General features: G+C 43.4%; 1 protein-coding gene across 1 annotated transcript in view; it reads left to right on the top strand.

Annotated features, from left to right (window-relative positions):
- Nucleotides 1-7105: 7105 nt before the first annotated feature.
- The window catches only part of LOC114614947 (sterol 26-hydroxylase, mitochondrial), a 26137-nt gene continuing 12321 nt past the window's right edge, over nucleotides 7106-20921 (top strand). Inside the window, exon 1 of the mRNA XM_028760556.1 lies at nucleotides 7106-7761. Within this exon, the coding sequence (XP_028616389.1) occupies nucleotides 7450-7761 (312 nt within the window). The 5' untranslated portion in view covers nucleotides 7106-7449. The remainder of the gene's footprint in view (nucleotides 7762-20921) is intronic.

Raw genomic sequence — 20921 nt, forward strand, 5'->3', positions numbered from 1 at the left:
CTAAAAAGGATTCTATATACCCAGTATCCATAACTTTTCCCTCTACACTGTCTAATTCTTTTGGGGAACTGTCTGTTCAGTCTGTTTGCCCATTTATTGATTAGCTCATTTGGAGATGTTGGTATTTGATTAAAAAACAGAAAACCTTAGTTCTTTATGTATTCCAAATATTAATCTCATCACAAGTGGAACTGGCAGAGACTCCATGCTTCACATACTTTGACGTTAGAAACTTTTTCTTAAAAAAATAATTTATTTAAACATAACCAGGAGGTATAAAGAAAATAAAATGTATGATTTATCACCATTACCAACTTTCTATGTATCCTAGTCACATGAGAGAGTTGCTGACTTGTTTTTGTCTCTTCTTAATGAGATGTCAGCATTTTAGTGAAACCCTGTGCTTTGTCCAATGTCTCTGCATCCATCATGGCTTGGCACTCGACCTGACTCTGGCAACTGAGAGAAGGAAGGACAGACATGCAGTGATAAAGAAAAACGGGGTACAGAAAAACGAGGTTCATACGAGCTGTGCTGGCTCTGATGGAGCACACAGCCTACACCACAATGGTGAAACTCAGCCAGTTTATTATGTAGAGCACAGGGTGGGAGGGAACAGCTGGAGGATAACACCTGGGAGGAGGAAACTAGCTGCTGGGTCTTTGCACACTGGTCAGTCATCCCTAAACATTTGTACTTGCACACCCTGTCTACATTCACACTAGACTGACTAGAAGATTGTGTTGTTCTGGAGAGTCTGAGGCATTGAGTCCTTGGCAGGGCTGTGCTCATAGTAAACCACATTCAGAGCTTCCTCTGCTCCCCATTCAGTATCTCCTATCCTAGTAAATTCTGATCAAGATAAGCATCCTAGCTGGGCATTGTGGCATATGCCTATAATCCCAGCAGAGGTAGAGGCAGGAAAATCACAGCAAATTCTAGGCTAGCCTGGTCTACATAGAGATTTTTAGGTCAACTAGGGTTATTCAGTGGAACCCTGCCTCAAAAAGAAAACAAACAAAATACTCCAAGCCAGAAGCTAGGAAGCCTTATCCCTAAGTGCTTAGAACATATTCCCAGTGATCGATCTTCCTTCCTTCCATCCTTCCTTCCCTTTCTTTCTGAATATTGACAGTTTTTATTGTTACACAAAAGGCACCTTTAGCAAGTAAATTTCTACATACAAAAATTCAAAGTTTGTCTTGAAAGACTTAGCACCTATGCAATTCTCAGCCATAGGAGACTTCTTGGTTTACCAGTCAGGACTGCAGACTATGTTATACAAATCTCTTAAAAGAATAGCCCCATAAAATCTCAGAAGTCATTGACAAAAAGCCACTTGAGAGCTTGAGTGCCATCACTCCAGATTCGTGCCTGTTGTTAACCGTGTCCCACACATTTAAGACATTTATCTCATTGTTCTACGATCTTCTCAAGTGTAATCCATACTCTTTGACAGTCGGGTCATTCATCCTCCCCTTCCCAGTCCACACTAGCAGGCCCAGCCACGGAGGGTGCAGCAGCTGGAGCATTTCACGGCATTCTCTTTAGAAATTACCACAGCAGAGAACAAAAATAGTTCCTTTCTTTGTAAAAATTAAGGATCAGACATAGAACTGTTAGGAATAAGCAGAAGAAACATATCCTAAACATAAGAGGAACAAGGTTTAAGGTCCCAGGTCCTAGGGCAGCTAGGGACTTCCCAATAGCTGAAAAACTTCTGTTATTAGGAGTCAGTTGTCTGAGTCCAGCTATTTCAAACACATTTTTATCTTGCTGGTAGAGTTAAACTTAAGTTCATGTTCCTGGGCCCAGGAGCCAACTCCTATCCTGATTGGTGGAAATAAAGCAATAACTTGGCACAAATGTTTATGATTTGCCAGCTTAAATATTCTGTGATCTTCTGGCTCATTGCGGTTAGAGTCTGTTCTGAGGCCCTAATTGATCAGTAGCAGCTTGATTACAATAAATGTTTGTCATCTGCATTGACCTGGTGTTTGAGTTATGTTGCATTTAAATGGATCACATAACAAAATGAGGTATTTAGAGAGTGCAATAAATGAAGCGACTCTGGCCAGCTTAAACATGGCAAACATAGCTCTTGCAGGCTCTGCCTTGCTAAAAACCTGTTAGATTACATTCCTAAAGCTGGCCACCAAGGTTTTCTCTTATTTGACCACTTCAACTCCTGATGTTGACTACCAAGGTTCAACTATCAAAGTATTGAAGTCCAGCAATCAAAAGACCCCTTTGGTTCACCTAGTCCACATACCAAATCAAAATTAAACACCCCATCCTAACAGGGTTTCCTCTTTTACCTTTATAAACCATTATTTTCCTATGGTCTATGTCTGTCTCCTCTCTACCCAGAGATACTCCTTTGGTCCTCTCTAGGATATATACCCCTGCCCCCTCTCCCTTGTTCCCTTCCAATTCTCTCTTGTCCTCTGTCTCCTGCCTTTGTCTCTTATTCCCTGCCCTCTGTCCCTCTGGAGCAAATAAATCTCCTTTGTGCTGAGAACTTGGTCTGTGGAGTCCTGGGCTCATGCAGATTCTTTCAATAAGCCCCACAAACCACTGGATTATTGACAGCCTGTTTTCTTTGCTCTAAAGCAGTGGTTGTCAACCTGTGGGTTGTGACATATCAGATATCCTGCATATCAGATATTTACGATAGGATTCATAGCAGTAGCAAAATTACAGTTATCAAGCAGCAACAAAAATAATTTTATGGTTGGAGGTCACCACAACTCGAGGAACTGTATTAAAGGGTTGCAGTATTAGGAAGATTGAGAACCAGTGCTCTAAAGAATAGAAGGATCATTTGAGTTGTAGAGCTGAAGTCAGAAAGAAAAGTACTCAGTCACAGAAGCTCTGTGGCTTGTGTCTGGCTTGAGTAAACAGTAACAAAAATAGCCTGATAATGGAAAAAAAATAAACAAGGAGATCAATGGAATTGACTAGGAGACCCAGATACAACCCATGCACCTATTGGAAAACAGTCTCTTCAAAGTAAGACCTCTACAACGAACACTTTAAAATGCAGAAAAAAATTTGAAGATACTAGAAGATGAAAGACCTCCCATTCTCAAAACTGGTAGAATTAACATTGTAAAGATGACTATTACCTAAAGTGATCTACAAATTCCAATGAACACAACCCAAAAACATGTAAATAAACATAATAATAGATTAGAGAATGCAGAAGAAAAATCATGTGACTACATACACAAGATGTTCAAGAACGGTACCGAAGATATGTTTTGGAGAAAAGACAAGTCTCTTCACCCAATAGTCTGGCTAGCTGGACAACTGTAAGCAGAACGGAGCAAGATCCCTGTTGCCTGCCATACAGGGATGGACACAGGGCTGGAGAGGTGGCTCAGCAGTTTAGACAGCTTGCTGCTCTTGCAGAGGACCTAGGCCCAGTTCCCAGCATCCGTGTGGTAGAGTCTGTAAACTCTAATTACAGGGGATTTGATACCCTCTTCTGATTTCTGAGAGCTGAACATGTGTAGTGCACATTGTAGGAATGTATACATACATACAAACAGCTACATACACACAAGTTAAATTTTTTCTTCAGAAATGACAGAGACAAGGACTTCCTTCCTTCCTTCCTTCCTTCCTTCCTTCCTTCCTTCCTTCCTTCCTGACTTTCTTTCTTTCTTTCTTTCTTTCTTTCTTTCTTTCTTTCTTTCTTTCTTTCTTTCTTTCTTTTCTTTCCTTCTTTCTTTTCTTTCTTTCAACAGGGTTTGTCTATGTAGACCTGGCTGTCCTGGAAGTTGCTTTGTAGACCAGGCTGGCCTGGAACTCAGAGATCTGCTTGCCTCTACCTCTCTAGTGCTGAGATTAAAGGTGTGTACCATCACTACAGAGCACAACCAGATAAGAAAGACCTTTCTGAAAAGGACTCCAATAGTCCAAGAAATAATAACAAGAATTGACAAGTAGAATCATAAAATTAAAAAGCTTTTGAACAGCAAAGGGAAAAGAATGAAAAGGTAGCCTGCAGAATGGAAAACTACTTGTGTGATGGGGAATTGATAGCTAGAATATACAAACTCCCAAAACTAAAAATGGCTGGCCAGAAAATGTATTAAAAAAATGAATAAATAAATAAATAAATACTCATGTAATTCCCAGTGTGCTGTATGCTGTTTGCCTCCTGTGTGTGGATTCGGATGTAATCTCTTAGCTACTGCTCCAGCTGCCTGTCACCCTGTCTTTACCGTCATGGACTCTAACACCCTGGAACTATAAGCCCAATTATATTCTTTTACAAGTTGCCTTGGTTATGGTGTCTCAACACAGCAATAGAAAAGAAACTAATAAAGTTCCCTCTATATATCCATTCATGAATGGGCATATACACATATGAACATGCACATAAAGAGTATATGTGTGCATGTATGTGTGCATGAGTGTGTGTGTGTGTGTGTGTGTGTGTGTGTGTGTAATACAAAGAAGTAGAAGAGACTATTTGGGAAAGGAGGGGCAGGCAGGAAACAGCAGGTAAGAGAGAGTGAGGAACAGCCATTCTATACTTAGAGAAGGGAGGAGATGTCGGGGCAGCCCTGCTTACACACTGAAGGCCTAAAATCAGCCATAGGCCTAAAATCAGCAGTAGGCCTGTCATACATGTATGCTAACACCAAGTCTTGGGTCTCAGTGGAAAAACATTGAGACAGATGGCTATAAGCTAATGTAAACAGGCAGCTTTTGTGGAAATTTACAAGCCTGAGTAGTCATAGACCTTGTAAATAGGTAGCCTTGGCAGACAATACCAACTTAGATAAGGACAAGTGAGTCATAGGCACAGTCATAGTGACCTGTCCCCTGAACTTTCACCCAGCCGATACCCGGTTCTGAAAGATATCTGTATTCCCCCTGAACACCCACACTCCAGTGTCATTCCCTTCCCCTCATCCTGCCTTTCTGTGTTTATAACTCCTGTCTGAATGTATTACGATTTGAGAAAAAATAAATTATTTTTAAAAAATTAAAAGAAAAAGAGAGAGAGGAAAGTGAATGGGTGTGCCCACTTCCACATGTAATGAGCCTTTTGTTTATAAAGATGCATAATTTATGCCAATAAACAGCCCTTTATTTTTTTGGGGTGAATACTGCCTTGAGGACTATGCCCAGTGCTTTCGTTACTTGCTGCAGGTAATGAGCCTCTTTTATTGTCTAGTTGTGCTTACAGCTTTGGCATTTCCTAAGAGGCTAACCCTCTGCACTGCATTAAAAAGATGAACCTTAGAATAAATAAGAACTCCACACCTAGCTCCATTAGCTGTCAGTCCAGTTATTTGAAATCAGTATGCCTGTTTCTTTCTTCTGGGTGGCAAAAACAAACAAACAAACAAACAAATAAATAAATAAATAAATAAATTTCCACATGTTATTGAACCTGCTTTAGGGTCTTTCTGGTTCCTACATTTCCTGGTTAAATCGTCATTGAGCCTGTGTTTGTTTCTTATTTCCTTTGGAACAGGATCTCATGTAATGTCTGATGGCCTCAGAACTTGCTGCGTAGCTAAGGAAGCCAGGGATTAAGCCTAGGCCTTCATCATACTAAGGAAGTTCTCTTCCACTGAACTGTAGCCCCAATCCCTATGTTTAATTTGCATGAATCTTGTTTTTCATTAAAAAATAAAATCAGATTTATTCATTTTATCTTACGTATTTTTTTCCTTGCATGTATATATGTGAACTGTGTGTATGTTTGGTTCCCATGGAAATTGGAAGAAGACAGCTGATCCCTGGAGTTATGGATGGCTGTGAACCGCCACACAGCTGCTGAAAATCGAACCCAAGTCCTCTACAACAGCCACAAGTGCTCTTAATTGCTGAGCCACATCTATAGTCCCGTGTTTTTAACTTTTTGAAAACTATACTTCTAGCCAGGTATGGTGGTACACACTTTTAATCCCAGTACTTGGAGGCAGAAGCAGGCAGGTCTCTTGAGTTCCAGGCCAGCCTGGTCTACAGAGCAAGTTCCAGGACAGTTGTGACTACACAGAGAAACCCTGTCTCAAACCAGCCAAAGAACCCAACAACAACAACAACAACAGAAAATGATACTTCTGATATTCATATACAAAGAGTTCGTGAAGCAACATTTCTTTTTATTTCTTGCAACAAATTTTCTGTCCCATTTTATTCTTTTTGCTTTATTGAAATAATCTGAAGCCAGGCCATGTGGTGGGCAGTCTTTTTTAAAAATAAAAATTTAAGGGGCTGGAGATTTGGCTCAGTGGTTAAGAGCACCGTCTTCTCTTCCAGAGGTCCTGAGTTCAATTCCCAGCAACCACATGGTGGCTCACAACCATCTGTAATGGGATCAGATGCCCTCTTCTGGTGTGTCTGATGACAGCAACAATGTACTCACCTATATAAAATAAATAAGTAAATCTTTAAAAAAAAAAAAAAAATTTAAGAAGTTATGGGTGTGTTTCCTGCATACTGTATGTGTACCACTTGCATGCCTGGTGCAGGCAGAGGGGTTTGGGAGGCTGTGAGCCACCCCTCTGGAAGAGCAGCCATCTCTTCAGCCCTTCCTTCTTTTAATATTTTGTTGCTGCTATTAGGTTTTTTTTTGTTTTTTTTTTTGAGACAGAGTTTGATTATCTAACTCTAGCTGACCTGGAACTTGCTATGCAGACCAGATTGCCCTGAGACTCACAGAGTTCACCTGCCTCTGCCTCACAAATGCTGGAATTAAAGGCTTGTGACACCATAATTGGTTTATACAAAATCTTTAATCCCCACACTCTGGAGGTTGGGGCAGGAAGGTGGGAGAATTGAGCCAAGCCTGGCCTACATGTCTTAAAACAAAATGGGAACAGGAAAACAAAATCAAATCCCTTAAATCTGTTCTCAAAAGCGGTGATGACACTCTTTAAAAAAAAAAAAAAAATCCCTAGTACCGCAATTTGTTTTGTTTTCCCCCTCTCTGGGCCTCACATGACCTTGGCTGCTGCACTGCTTTGGCTGTCCCAGGTCCACAATCAGCCTCTGCCTCGGGGGACAGCAGCGGGCCATCTGGAAAGTTCCCGGGCCATCTGGAAAGTGAGGGACACCAGAGATGGCGCTCTGCAGATCAAGCAAAGGCGAGCTTAGCTGGGTGGGGCCTGAGGGACTTGGAAGTTGACTATTGTACTCCCGCTCACAACTGAGAGCCAGTGAAGTTCTTGAGAATCAGTAGAGGAGGAGGCTGCTAACTCCAGAGAGCTCTGGGCTTTTCCCTAGGCCACCTTGTCCACCTCTGCCAGCCTTCTTAGTAGGGGTCTTGCAGCTGAAGAAGGCGGCATTTGTGTGTTCGACAGATCCTGATTGGAAGGGGTTATGAAAGGATCTGGCTGGTCTTCTATCGGCCCGCCCCGGGATCACCTCTGCCTTTAAAGTCACCAGGTCGCAAAGCCCGAGTTCTGCCTCCTTGCCTGGATGGGGAGCCTAGTTTCTGGATCTAAGCTCTTGGCTTCTCAGGCACGATCCATGGCTGCGTTGAGCCGCACGAGGCTGAGATGGACGCTCCTGGACGCGCGTGTGGTGGGCCGTGGCGTCTGCCCACAAGGGGCCAGAGCCAAGGCCGCGATCCCTGCAGCCCTCCGGGCACAGGAGAGCACAGAGGGTCCAGGAACAGGTCAAGACCGGCCGCGCCTGCGGAGTCTGGCGGAGCTTCCGGGGACCGGAACGCTACGCTTTTTATTCCAGCTATTTCTACGAGGCTATGTGCTGCACTTGCACAAGCTCCAGGTAACCACCCGTCAGCAGCATTGCCACCTGGGGTTGGGCACTGGGACAGAGAAAGAAGCTGGATATGGGAGAGAAGAGGGATAAATAGTAAACAGAACTTAGCTCGCCACCGTCTGAGGCTAGAGTCATAAAACCGGAAGGGTGTGCAGGATGCAGAGAGAATCCTTTGAGCTAAAACAGGCGATGGGTGTCATCGATCAAGAGACTACCAGCAATTTGGTGGGCACAAGTTGTGAGAGGAAGAGGTTGTGTTGGGAGAGAATGACTCCTGGTAGTGTATTAACTGCCCGATGTTGGGGAGCCCAATTACTTCAGAGATGCCACTCCCCTCCTGCTTCTTCCAAAGGAGTTAACTTTGGAAGCTTCTTTGCAATCTGCAGGACACATTTGTCCACGGGGAGGAGGAGGGGAGAATTGCTTCTCAGGAAGTGAAAGAAAACATGTTAGGGAGCAGGAAAAGGAACTTCTGATGTGATTGCACCTCGACCCAGCCAGGCTGAGAGGAGGGTGAGTGAGGATGCTGGGCAGAGAAAGAGAAAATGAAGTCTCTATGGACAAACCCAGCAGCCAGGAGAGCTGCCCCTGCTGCTGTCCCTGTCAGGCTCAGGAGGCACTGAGAGATGTTTTTTAATAATAATAGTAATAATAATAATAATAATAATAATAATAAAAGCATTCCCTGGGACCTGAGTCAGTCAGTGCCAGGGGAATCTGATGTCTCTGTCCTTCCGGGGCCATGTTGTGCACTCATGAGCGCATACCTGCCGACATACATATGCATAATTAAAAATAATACAAGTTGTAAGCAAGCAAGCAAGCAGGAAGCTGGCATGGTGGCACAACACACACCTTTGACCCCTGAAATCAGGAGGGAGTGGCATTAAAATCTCTATAAATTCCAGAGATTTTATGTAGCCAGTGCTACATAGTGAGAGGAGAGAGAGGGAGAAAGACAGAGAAAGACAGAGAGACAGAGACAGACAGAGACACACACACAGAAACAGGAGGAGAGAGAGTATAAACCATTTCCTGAAGACCTGATCATCTCTAGGTCAAGAAACAAAGGAGCTGGAAGGTTCTCTAGCTTGATTTCAGTCTCTAGAAATTGAGAGGCCTGGGGAATGCCTAATCCCTAGGGGGTAGGGACTGAAGCTTTCTCAGGGGGATTTGCTCAAGATGTAATTCTAGATGGCTTTGTAAGGAGACCGGGGAAGCAAAACCGTGAATATATAGAGGTGTGTCTGTTTTTGTTCTGTTAAAACAGAGTTTTCCTATACAGCTTAGGTTGGCTTTAAATCTTTCCTCCTGCTTCAGCCTCCTGAGGGCTGGGATTACGTATATGTACCATCATGCCCCAGAGACAGATTTTTTTTAAAAAACGATTTATTTTATTTCTGTGTATGTATTTGAGTGTTCATGTCTGTCTGTATGAAGAGACCAGAAGAGGATCTGTTAGAGAGTTACAGGTAGTTCCTGAGTACCGGGAACCAGACTCAAGTCCTGTGTAGAGCAGCAAGAAAACGTACCTGCTGCCGCATCCCTCCTGCCCTGTGAATTGCCTTTTAAACAAGTACGATGGCAGCAATGTTAGGGCTCTAAACATCTGATTGTATGAGTCTGAACTGCCCGTGAGGAATACATTCATCTTCACTTCCTGTGCCTGGGGCTGGTGTGAATTAGCAGAGTGTGGCACCTCCATGAAACACAGCGACAGCATTATTGAGGAAGACCGTATGTTTCTATAACTTGCTTTGTATCGTTAGCATTGGCTTGTCATTTAAAGTCTTAAATGCTAAGTTGGAGAATTCCTATAGTTGAGTCTCCCTTGGTTGTAATTTGCTCCCGAATCTTAGGCTGTTTGGTTTAACTATAACACAGTACTGAAGAATGACTATGTTATAAAGAAAAGGTTTATTTTGTTCACGATTTTGGAAATTTAAGATCCAAATAGGTGACTCCATTTAGCTAGCTTCTGATGAAGGTCTTGCTACCATATGCATTGTGGTGAGTGGCATCACATGGCACGAGCTTGCCTGTGATAAGCAAGAGAGAGGTCACACAGTAAGAGCAGTAGTGAGAATATGGGAAGAGACTGGCTTGGTGTTTTGTTTTGTTTTGTTTTGTTTTGTTTTGTTTTGTTTGTTTTTTGGAGACAGGGTTTCTCTGTGAAAACTGGCTGGCTGTCCTGGAACTCACTCTGTAGACCATGCTGGCTGGCCTTGAACTCAGAGATCCACCAACTTCTGCCTCCTGAGTGCTGGATGAAAGGCATGTGCCAGCAAGCCCAGCCAGGCTTGCCTTTTTATGACAGCTTGTTTTTGTGGGAATTAATATACTCTTGGGAGCCCAGGGTGGTTATAACCCAAACCCAAACTCTTTTAGGCCCCACTTCTTAGAGGCCCCAGAGCCTTTCAATACGGTTACATTGTGGATTAAGCTTTCAATATATACACCTTTGAGGAAGACAGACCACGTCCGAGCCATGGCATTTCACCCAGCACCCCAATTTCATGTTCTTCTCACAAGGAGAAATGCATTCAATTGTGCTAATAGTTCCCAAAGTCTTGTTTGAACACAAGTCAAAACTCTATAGTGATCTAACGCTCAAGATGACTCCTTTCTGCTGTTAGCTTATAAAATGAAAAACTTACCTGTATCCAGCACACAATGGGGGAAGTGGGCCAGAAGAGAGAGGTCACACATCCCTGTAAACCTGAAGCCCATCAGTGTGAACATGTCCTAAAGCCCCAAGTCCTGTATCCTGTGCACACTGGGTTGGAGATGGCCCCCCAAATCTCCTTGTCTGCTGTGCTTCTCTAGTAGATGTTACCCTACCTTTCTCGGGTCTCGGTTATGGATCCCTTAGGCCTTTAAATGAAGACTCTGTGGTGGTTCTGCCCCTCTGGCAAAGTCCTGCCTATCTACCTAGATTTCATTTTTTTTTTTACATTTAGTATGTGTGTGTATGTGTGTGCACATGTGTACATATATGCATGAGCATGACATGACACATGTTTAGAGAACAACTGATGACTTTTTGCTATCATGTGAGTGCCAGGGATCCAACACAGGTCATGAGGCTTTGCAGCAAGTGTCCTAACCAGCTGAGGCAGGTTGTCAGAAGGATCCTTCCTCCTCCTCCTCCTCCTTCTCCCTCTAATATTCTGAATTACTGTGGTACCATAGCCACTGGGTTCTGTGTGCATTGAACATGAGCTACACTCATTCTGCTAGGACTTTTAGTTTACTCTCTCGTGCACCAACAGCACCAGCTCTACAGGAGCCTATTTAAGCAGTGACTGGGAAAAGAAGTGCTGAAGCATAGGTGCCTTTGGACAAGAGCCTGTAGGTCTACCCTGCAACCATTCTACTCCAGAACATCTGGACCCAAGGAGAGTAGGCAACCTTTATTATTGCTTTCAGCCTTTTATAACCTTTTAGACAAAAGTTCTCTATGTCAGAAAAAGTAACTTCGTAGATAAAATGTTACACAAAGGAGGAGTTACAGAAGGTTGTCAATAGTAAGGGTAAACCAGTGGTTAATTCTATAAGCTCATTATAAGTTCAAAGCAACAGTTTCATATGCCCTTGGTTCATCATAGTGCACACCTGTGGCCCCATCCTCAGACCCGACCTAGAATGAATGTTTTTCCTTGATCATAAATTTGTCCCAAGCTTCTTTCTCTTCTTAGTGCAATATACAAAAGTTTATTGCATTCCTTATTATGCAGCCTTTACTTACTAATCTATGAGGAGTGGGCACATTCTATTCTTGATTCTATCTTTATTACATTTTTCTGGAGAAACGACTAAAACCATCTCCTTAAACTTTCTTCATAAAGTTATTTGAGTCAGATCGGGAATTCTATAAAGTCGTTAACTCATCTAAACAGTCTTAATTCATGAAAGTTCATCTTTATGTTGATCTGCAGGAAGTTTTCCAAATAGGGTAGGCTATTACCTAGGAAGTAATCACACCAGGCTACAGATAGTGAGGGTCTGATGTTCACACACAACAAGCCAAATCAATGAAGTACAGCAATGAAAAACATGAGAAAGCACATCAAAAGCAAAAATGCAATCCTGGGATAAAGTTCCTGGGGGTGAGCCTCACCAGAATATACCTGTTGCAGCTAAGCAATGCCATCTCCAGGGAGTTCACTTGCCTACTGCAGCTCCTCCTGCATGGTGTTTGCCAGGCTTCTTTGTGTAGCCTTGGATGTCCTAGAACTAGATCTGTAAACCAAACTGGCCTTGAATTTACAGAGATCCCCCTGCCTCTGCCTCTGTCTCTGCTTCTCAAGTGCTGGGACTAAAGGAATGTGCCATCACCACCAGGCATAGTGCCTCTGTTCTTCAGTGCTAGTCTCAACAAGTGGCACTTCAGCTGCCCCTTGCCATATTTCTGTTCGCTCCTTACATTTTAACTTCCATTTCCACAGTTTCACTGTCCCTCCAAGTACATACCCTTTAAGAAGTGCTGAGGAATGAAACCTGGACCTTCTGCAGGCCAGGCAAGCACTGCACAGCTGAAGAGACACCTCAGTTCCTTTACACTCCTCTTCTTTAGTGTATGTGTGGGGTTGAGACAGAGTCTCACTAGGTAGACCAGACTTGCTGCTACTGCCTCTGCCTCTTGTATGGTAGGATGATGTATACCATTATACTCAACAGCCCTGTTCTCTTTGTGTGTGTGCATGTGTGTGTGTGTGTGCATGTGTGTGTGTGTGTGTGTTTGAGACAGGGTTTCTCTGTATAGCCCTGGCTGTCCTGGAACTCACTCTGTAGACCAGGCTGGCCTCGAACTCAGAAATCTGCCTGCCTCTGCCTCCCAAGTGCTGGGATTAAAGGCATGCGCCACCACTGCCTGGCAGCCCTGTTCTCTTAATGATACGTTTTACCTGTAGGTCATCACATTGATCCCAAATCTTACTGCACATGGTTTAAAATGCACCCAAATGGCTGCTTCTATATAGTGCTTAGAAGTTTCTTTCGAATGTCCTAAGCTATCATCCTTAAATACAGCCTTCCATAAACCTTGGGCATGAATGCAATTCAGCTGAATTCTTTGCTGCTTTAGAACAAGGTGTCCCTACTCATCTCCTTTGACTTTTGACCTGTGACCTTGTCAGCATAGCCTTTACAAACATTACTCATCCCAGTAGAAGTTTCTGTCTGTATCTGTTTTGTGCTAAAGCAAAACTTCTGAGGTCAGTGTCTCTAGCCAGCTTGTTCTAGGCTCCCCCATCTCCACCCTCCATTCCATGTGGGTCTCCATACCTGCTGAGTATTTACACTTATACACAAAGTGCTTTAGCCATAGCCATCAACCCAGCCCCTACTGTAACTTTTTAACACCATGAAAAATTGAGGCCCAGGTTTCCAGCTCATTAACCTTTGGGAGAATAAAACCTGTCCACAGCAAGATTTACGGGGTCATCGTACTCATCATTTGTTTTCCCTCCGGTATCTTGGCTCTGCTGTATTGCAGAAGTTGGTTGAAAGCCTTGGTGTAAGTTAGTTGTCCCTCCCTGGGCCTATCATACAGGCCAGGTAGAAGTTGCCTTCTCCCATGCAGCCTCACCCCTAAAGCCAGGCTTGGGGTCCCTCCTAACCAAACAAGGTGGTTACCACACAAAGGGAAAGCCAAATAAGTATTAGGGGCAGCCAGCCAAGCACAATGCCAGTTACACACGAGGGACCCTGGAGGGATAAGGCAAGCAGTGAAGTGCTGTGTAACACCCACCTGAGAAGCTGAAGATGTCAGCATGTTCAAAGCCCTGGGTTCCAGCCACAGCACTGCAAAAAAGAAATAAGTAAAAAACACCCGGGGCTGGGAAGATGGCTCAGTGGGTAAGAGTGCTTCCTGAATAAGCATGGGATCTGAGTTCTAATCCCAAACACTTGTGTAAAAAAGAGGAAAAGAATAAAAAAGAAAGAAAGAAGGAAGAAAGGAAAGAAGGAAGGAAAGAAGGAAGGAGAGAAAGAAAGAAAGAAAGGAAGGAAGGAAGGAAGAAAGAAAGAAAGAAAGAAAGAAAGAAAGAAAGAAAGAAAGAAAGAGAGAGAGAAAGAAAGAAAAGCTGAGCACGGGCCCTTTAATCTATTACTCCAGAACTGGCTTGGGGCTCAGTGGCCAGCCAGTGGAGCTAAACTTGGAAACCCAAGGTTCAGTGAGAAACCCTGTCTCGGGGAAATAAGGTAGAGAGTGAGAGAGCAGGGTACCCTATGTCTTTCTCTGGCCGCTGTGAATGAACACACACACACACACACACACACACACATGCACGCGCACATATACTACATACACATAAAATTGGAAGCATCTTTATCTTTTGTAGTTCTGAGCTATAGCCCTAGGCCTATATTTTTCTTTTTATTAAAAATAATACCAAGCATCCTGGGAGGGAAATACAGTGTGAATATATGTTAAATTTACATATAATTCTCTTTAAAATATTTATTTATTTTATGTGTGTGTTTGTGTGTGTGTGTGTCTGTCTATGAGCTTATGTAGTCTACAATGTGGGTGCCAATCCCCGTCTTCCTAAAGTGTAGTAAGTGCCCTTAATCACTGAGATATATCTCTAGCCCCAAATTTACATGTTTCTATTAAGTTAAAACCTTTTGAGGTTTTATGTTTATTTTACGTGTATGACTGTTTCCCTGACTGTATGTCACTGTATCGTGTGTCTACATTGTCTAGCAGGGTCAGAAATTGGCACTTGATCCCCTGATACTGGAATTACAGATTGTTGGGATACTGGGGAACTGGGAATTGAACATTGAACCCAGTTCCTCTGGAAGAGCAGCCAGTGCTCTTAGCTGCTAAGCTATCGTTCCAGCCCCTCTATTAAATTTTTACCTTCCAAAAATATTGATCCTGAGCATGATAAGACGCTACTTATCTCTTATCTTATCTCTTGTTTTAAACTCCCTGGCTTGAGGTCCTCTCTTGTCGTCCCCCCCCCGCCCCCCCGCATTGCCTCTGCACATTTGTCATTTGTCATTTTGTGGATTGGGTTTCTCATCATTGTTAATATGGCTGAAAAACCTGTTGTAAAATGAAGGGCTGGGCCTGTGTCTGTCTACTTCTGTCCCCTAAGTCCTGGGCACTGGGACCTGCCTGTCTCAGGGTTGAGCTTCTGCGAGTAATCCACTCCTTGTGCTTGATCTAGGTGCTTTCAACAGAGCTGTGCACGCTGTTCTGCCAAGCTTTCTGTCAGGCTTCAGGGCTGGGGAGCCATAGGCATTGAGCATGGTCATAAGCAGTGCTCACACTCAGGAGAGTGTGTTACAGACAAGGCTTCTCCTGAGTCACCCTCTAACCCTCCTCTACTCTAACCTCTGTATTCCACTGTTTCTCCACGTTGCAAAATGAGTGGGCTGTTTTTCCTGTCAGGCTCTCTGGTATGAATCTTTGATTTTTATGACAGTTCTGTCTTCTTGCATTTATTTATTTATTTATTTATTTATTTATTTATTTATTTGGTTTTCCGAGACAGGGTTTCTCTGTGTAGCCCTGGCTGTCCTGGAACTCACTCTGTAGACCAGGCTGGCCTCGAACTCAGAAATCCACCTGTCTCTGCCTCCCAAGTGCTGGGATTAAAGGCATGCGCCACCACTGCCCAGCCTTCTTGCATTTAAAACGGACATTTTCTTAAAAAAAATATTGAAGTCATCACTGCACACTTGGACAAAATGTCCTTTTGTAGGGCTTGTGGCAGAGAGAGAACCTGCCTAGCCTGCACTAGGCCCTGGATACCATCCCCAGCCCTCAAAATTAGTCATGGTAAAGAAATAAATATAATGGAAACATGTGAAATGCCCACCAACAGGTTAATAAAACACATGTATTCATACAGTGAATTTCTGTGTAATAGTTGTAGTGACCACATGACCCTTTTTATTTTCTGTTTTGTTTTCCACACGGGGTATTTGGACCTCAATTGCCCTGGCCTTAGACTCTCTATGTCAGTCACCAAGGCTGACTTTGAACACAAAATCCTCCTGCTTGCTATGGCTGAGGTACCAACATGCACCACTACCCCCACCTCCAGCTCTCTCTTTTTTGAGACTGGATCTCGTGTTGCTCAGTCTGCTGCTGGACTCCTGAGCTCGCTCAAGCGGTTCGTGCCTCAGCCTCTGACCGTTAGAATTATAGTGGTGCTTGGTTTGCATGTTATTTCATTCACTTTCCAACAGGAGCACCCTCAGGATACCATGGATCTGAGTGCCACTGGCTTGGTGTGGTGTGGCAGGAGCTCATCCAAGCTCAGGTTCAGAGCAAGGGGAAACTGGAATGCTGTGAATTATTTAGCACCTCTGGTTACTTGGAGACATGGATTCTGCTTGTGTGAGGGGTTGGTGTTACCTTCTGGTAGTACTCTGACAGCACTCCCCTGCCTGGGATCCAGAATGAGCCATCTTTCTGGCATTTGCCAACCAGATTAGGCAAAGGAGCAGCTTGTGCCTGAGGTTAGGTCATTCTTGTTTATCCAACTGTCAGCTCTCAGGCCTGGCTTGTTGACTTGGCAAAATTGCACTTGGCCTTTATGAGTTTACTTTGGTTGTCGGGGCTATTGGCTGGTTTGAATGTTGTTACGCTTGGCTGAGCCCATCACCAAATCAAACAGAACCCTAACTAAAAGAGGTCAAAATGCAGTTGTCTGGTTTTGGGTTTCAGGTTTTTGGGTTTTTTGGTTTTTTGGATTTTTTTTTTGTTTTGTTTTTGAGTTGAAAGAACTTTTCTTCTCTCTGTCTTTCCCTTTCACTCCCCACCTCCACCCGCCCTCTGTGTAGTCCTGGGCATCAGGCCCCAGAGCCCCACACATGTTAAGTCCACAGTCTACCACTGAGCTGCACCCTGAGCCCAGGAACAACTTCATTGGGATAATCACATACTATGCCACTCAGTCATTTAACACTTAATTTTTTTAGTAGACTTATTGACTCATGTAGTTATCACCCCGGAGAGAAACAGGATTCTATTTAGTAGGCACACCTTGTTTCTTCACTGGGAATGAGATTTATGCCTTCTAGGCACTATACTTGTAGTTAACAACCTCCAAGACCTGCCTTCAGCTTTCCATTCTGAATATATAGGCTAGCTACAGTGCATCTCTGGGATTAATTACTCAAACAATCCTCTTTAACTGACAAGGACAGGTGTGTGTGTGTGTTAAATTCATACATATAAGTCAACCAGGGCCTGACAGATTCAGCCAGTAAAAATACAAAGAGATACTTTTAGCTTTAGATAGTTACTTAGTATAAAAAGAATAAAACAGTAAAATAATAAATAATTAAAAACCACAGAGATATTTTAAGGTTTAGATAATTTATTATTTAGTGTAAAAAAGAATAAGCCCAAGATGTATTACCCAAGATCCTATGTCCCCATCCCCCACCCTCCAAAACACCCAAACCCCAGGCAACTATAAATTCTGTGTGTATTACAGGATAATCTGCAGTCTAAAAAGTCCTTTTCAAAATTTTTTATTCTTTACCTGCTTTCTTCCTTTCCTCTTCTTCCTTCCTTTTGTTTATTTATTTATTTATTTATTTTTGAGACAGGATTTTTCTGTGTAGCTCTGACTGTCTTGGAACTTATTCTGTAGTCCAGGCTGGCTTTGAACTCAGAGATCCACCTGCCTCTGCCTCTTGAGTGCTGGGATTAAAGGCGTGCGCCACCACTGCCTGGTTTTGCACCTGCTTGTTGCAGAATATTTGATCACACTGTGAACTCCATGATTGTGTTATTTACTAGAAAAACCTATTTCTAGTTGTGGGTTGGCTCAGCCAGTGCACACTTTAATCCAAGAGCTTTTTGTCTATTGCAAACAGGATTAAATAAACTCAACCATAGGTCAAGAGTTGGAGCAAGAAACCAGTTGACAGGAAGTGAACACAGAAACACCACCCCCCCCCCATAGCAAGTGACAGGAAGTCAGGAGGAAAGATAGAGAGACACACAGTAAATAGAATGGAAGGACTTTCAGTTTGAGGGATTTTTGAGATGATGTGGAGAAGGAGAGTTCCCTTTTGGGACATAGACTGAGGAGGAAAGTCAGCTGAGTGCTTTTTCTGCATTGCTGACCTAGCAGGCTTTCACCCCAACACCTGGCTCCCTTGTCTTTATTGGTAAAATCGAAAGTTTGAGATTTTTGTTAAAGACATTCTTTCTAAGATGAATAGGGCAGAAAGTCTCAGGCCACCTCAGAATCCAATGAAATGACACCAATCAAAATGTTGCCTCATGGTAGCTCCAGCCAGGCTTCTGATTCTGCCCTATTCCAGGAGGTTCACAGGGTTCCTAAAAATTCAGAGTCTGAGGTTCAAGGTGTTGTTGTCATAGGTACTTACAAAGCTGACAGGTTGGGGGGGGTCATTCGCTAATAATTTTCTCATGGCATTTAAATCAGAATGGTTAAAAAATGGGATTAAACAGAAACAGACCAAGCTCCTCAGATAATGTAATTCATTTTACTAATAAGGGCTTGTATCAAATCTGCTTTGTTTGCCTTAAGTAACATCTGACATTGTATACAATGTATACAATGTATACAACCATACAACATTGTATACAACCATAATCTTGCAAAGGTTGGTTAGGCCTGCTTAGAGAACAGGTTTGGCCCAGCATTTTTTTTTTTTTTTTTAGAGCTATTGCCAATCCCGTGTATTTACTCAGCTGGCCCTTACGTGGTTGCCAATCTCCAAAAGACCTGTGTGTGACAAGGCCAAGTAAGGCGATGCCCACTTTTATTCCCAGCACTCAGGATTACAGGCAGATCTCTGTATGCTTGATGCTAGCCTGGTCTACATTCGAGTTCCAGGGCAGCCAGGACTACATGTCTCAAACAACAAACAAGCAGTCGCAAAAATATCAAAGAAGTCAACAGCAGGGTGAGCTCAAGGAGATCAAATCAGAAAATCGATCTTGTGCTATCATCTTTCATGGAGACTGAGCCTTTCTGAAGTCTGGCTGTTGGGAAGTTTCTATGAGTTCTAGAATTCAGAGTCTTCACTGGCCACTTGTCAAGCTGGAAATTGGTGGTAGCCACCCAGAGTAGATACAGTTTGGACAGGAACTGAAAGAAGGATCACGGCGCCTGATCTACCAGGGCTGGCTCGTCCCCAGCATCCTCTAAAACAGAGTAGTTGCTCTCCTACCACAGTTCAGTGTTCCGTCTCCATGGTAGTTACATCTCCTCTTTCTTTATCTCTTTACATGTCTACATGTGTCCCATGTTTATCTCAAAGAGGCTCAACAGCCTCTTCGCTATATACTTTCTACCATCTTCAAATGCCTCCCATCCCCTGCTGTATGAACCACATGAGGGCCGTCTTAGTATGGACCTCATCATCTTTGCCTGACATGGTTGCCTAGGATCAGCAAGTTAGAGCTAGCCATTTACTTCTTATCTCTGCTATTTACAAATTCTCATAGTTTCGGTTCCCAGAGTGTAGGCGTGACATGAGAAAGAGCTGGGTGTTTCCCAGAGACTGTCTCTGTGACTCCTTGGGCTTGTACACTATATACAGCCTGGGCTCTGTGGCCCAGGATGGAATTGACTGTTCCTGTGTCCTGATCAATGGTGTATTCAGTAGACTATGGTCTGATCGAGTTATTCATTCCTCTTGTGTTAACTCCAAGCAGACTTTTTTCACAAATAAGTAGGTAGCACGGGACTTGCATAGCTATGACACTGTTAGAATGGAATGTTCATCCCAGGACTGAGACTTCTCATCATGTCATCCTGTGGCTAGACACCACCAATGCTGCCAGGAATCAGAGAAGATTAGATAAGGTATATTGTAGGTTTTCCCTAGGACTATTGGCATAGACTTGCCCACTAAACACTGTACTTGTTTTTCCAGTTGCAGGGGAGGGTGTTTTGAGACAGGTTTCTCTATGTATCCCTGATTGTCCTGGAACTCACTCTGTAAACCAGGCTGGCTTTGAACTCACAGAGATCAGGCTGCCTCTGCCTCCCAAGTGCACCACCGTGGCAATCACAGTGTATGTCTGCCTCCCTCCTGCCTTCTCTCTCTGGCTTGCTATGTAGCCCAAGCTAGCCTCCAACTCCTGGTCTTCCTGCCTTAGCCTCCTGAGTGTTGAGATTACAGATGTAAGCAGCAACATTGGCAGGCAATTATCCCTCAAATGGAGCATTCTGGAAGATGATGTCAAGCAAGTTCCAGATCCACAACTAAAGAGTCCACAACTGTCGCATGTATGCCTTTTTGACAGTTAACTCCTGCCTGAGGGATTGGAACTTGAGTTACAGACAGTGGTGAGCCACCTTGTGGGTTCTGGGAATCGAACCTGACTTTTCTGGAGGAGCTGCCAGTGCTCTTAACTGCTGAGCTATATCTCCAGCCTTCTCAATGGATTATTAAAACAAACAAGCAAAACCACATAAAGTTGGGTAGTGAGGGAGAAGGAGTAGATCTGGGAAAGAGTTAAGAGGGAGAATCGGAGGATGAATATGGTCAAAGTACATTGCATACATTTTTTCTCAAAGATTTATTTACTTTTATTTTATGTGTATGAGTGCTTTGCCTGCATGTATATTTGTGCACCATATGTATACCTGGTACCTGCAGATAATTTAAATAATTAATTAATTAATTAAAGTAATTTTTTAAACCTCTGGAGACTAGAATGTGGCTTAGTCGGTAGTGCTTGCCTACCACTCATGAAGTACTACTGGCTCCAGTCCCCACCACTGCAGAACCAGGCATGGTAGCACACACCTGCCCAGAATTTAGGAGGTAGATTCTACATAGTATATTCCAAGCCAGCCAGGGCTATCTAATGAGATACTATCTCAAAAAAGAAGAAGAAGAAGAAGAAGAGGAGGAGGAGGAGGAGGAGGAGGAGGAGGAGGAGGAGGCTCCACCTAGCCTAGCAGGCCTCGTGTGGCCTAGCCTGTGTGGCAGCCTCCCAGAACAAGCAAGCAGATTTTTTTTTTCTATATGGAATTTGAAAAACTAATAGTCACCGAGAGGTGGTGGCGCATGCCTTTAATCACAGCACTTGGGAGGCAGAGGCAGGTGGATTTCTAAGTTCAAGATTTCGAGGCTAGCCTGGTCTATAGAGAGAGTTCCAGGACAGCCAGGGCTACACAGAGAAACCCTGTCTCAAAAAAAAAAAA

This window comes from Grammomys surdaster, unplaced genomic scaffold (genome assembly GCF_004785775.1).
Source record: "Grammomys surdaster isolate TR1022 unplaced genomic scaffold, NIH_TR_1.0 126546, whole genome shotgun sequence".
NCBI lineage: Eukaryota > Metazoa > Chordata > Mammalia > Rodentia > Muridae > Grammomys > Grammomys surdaster.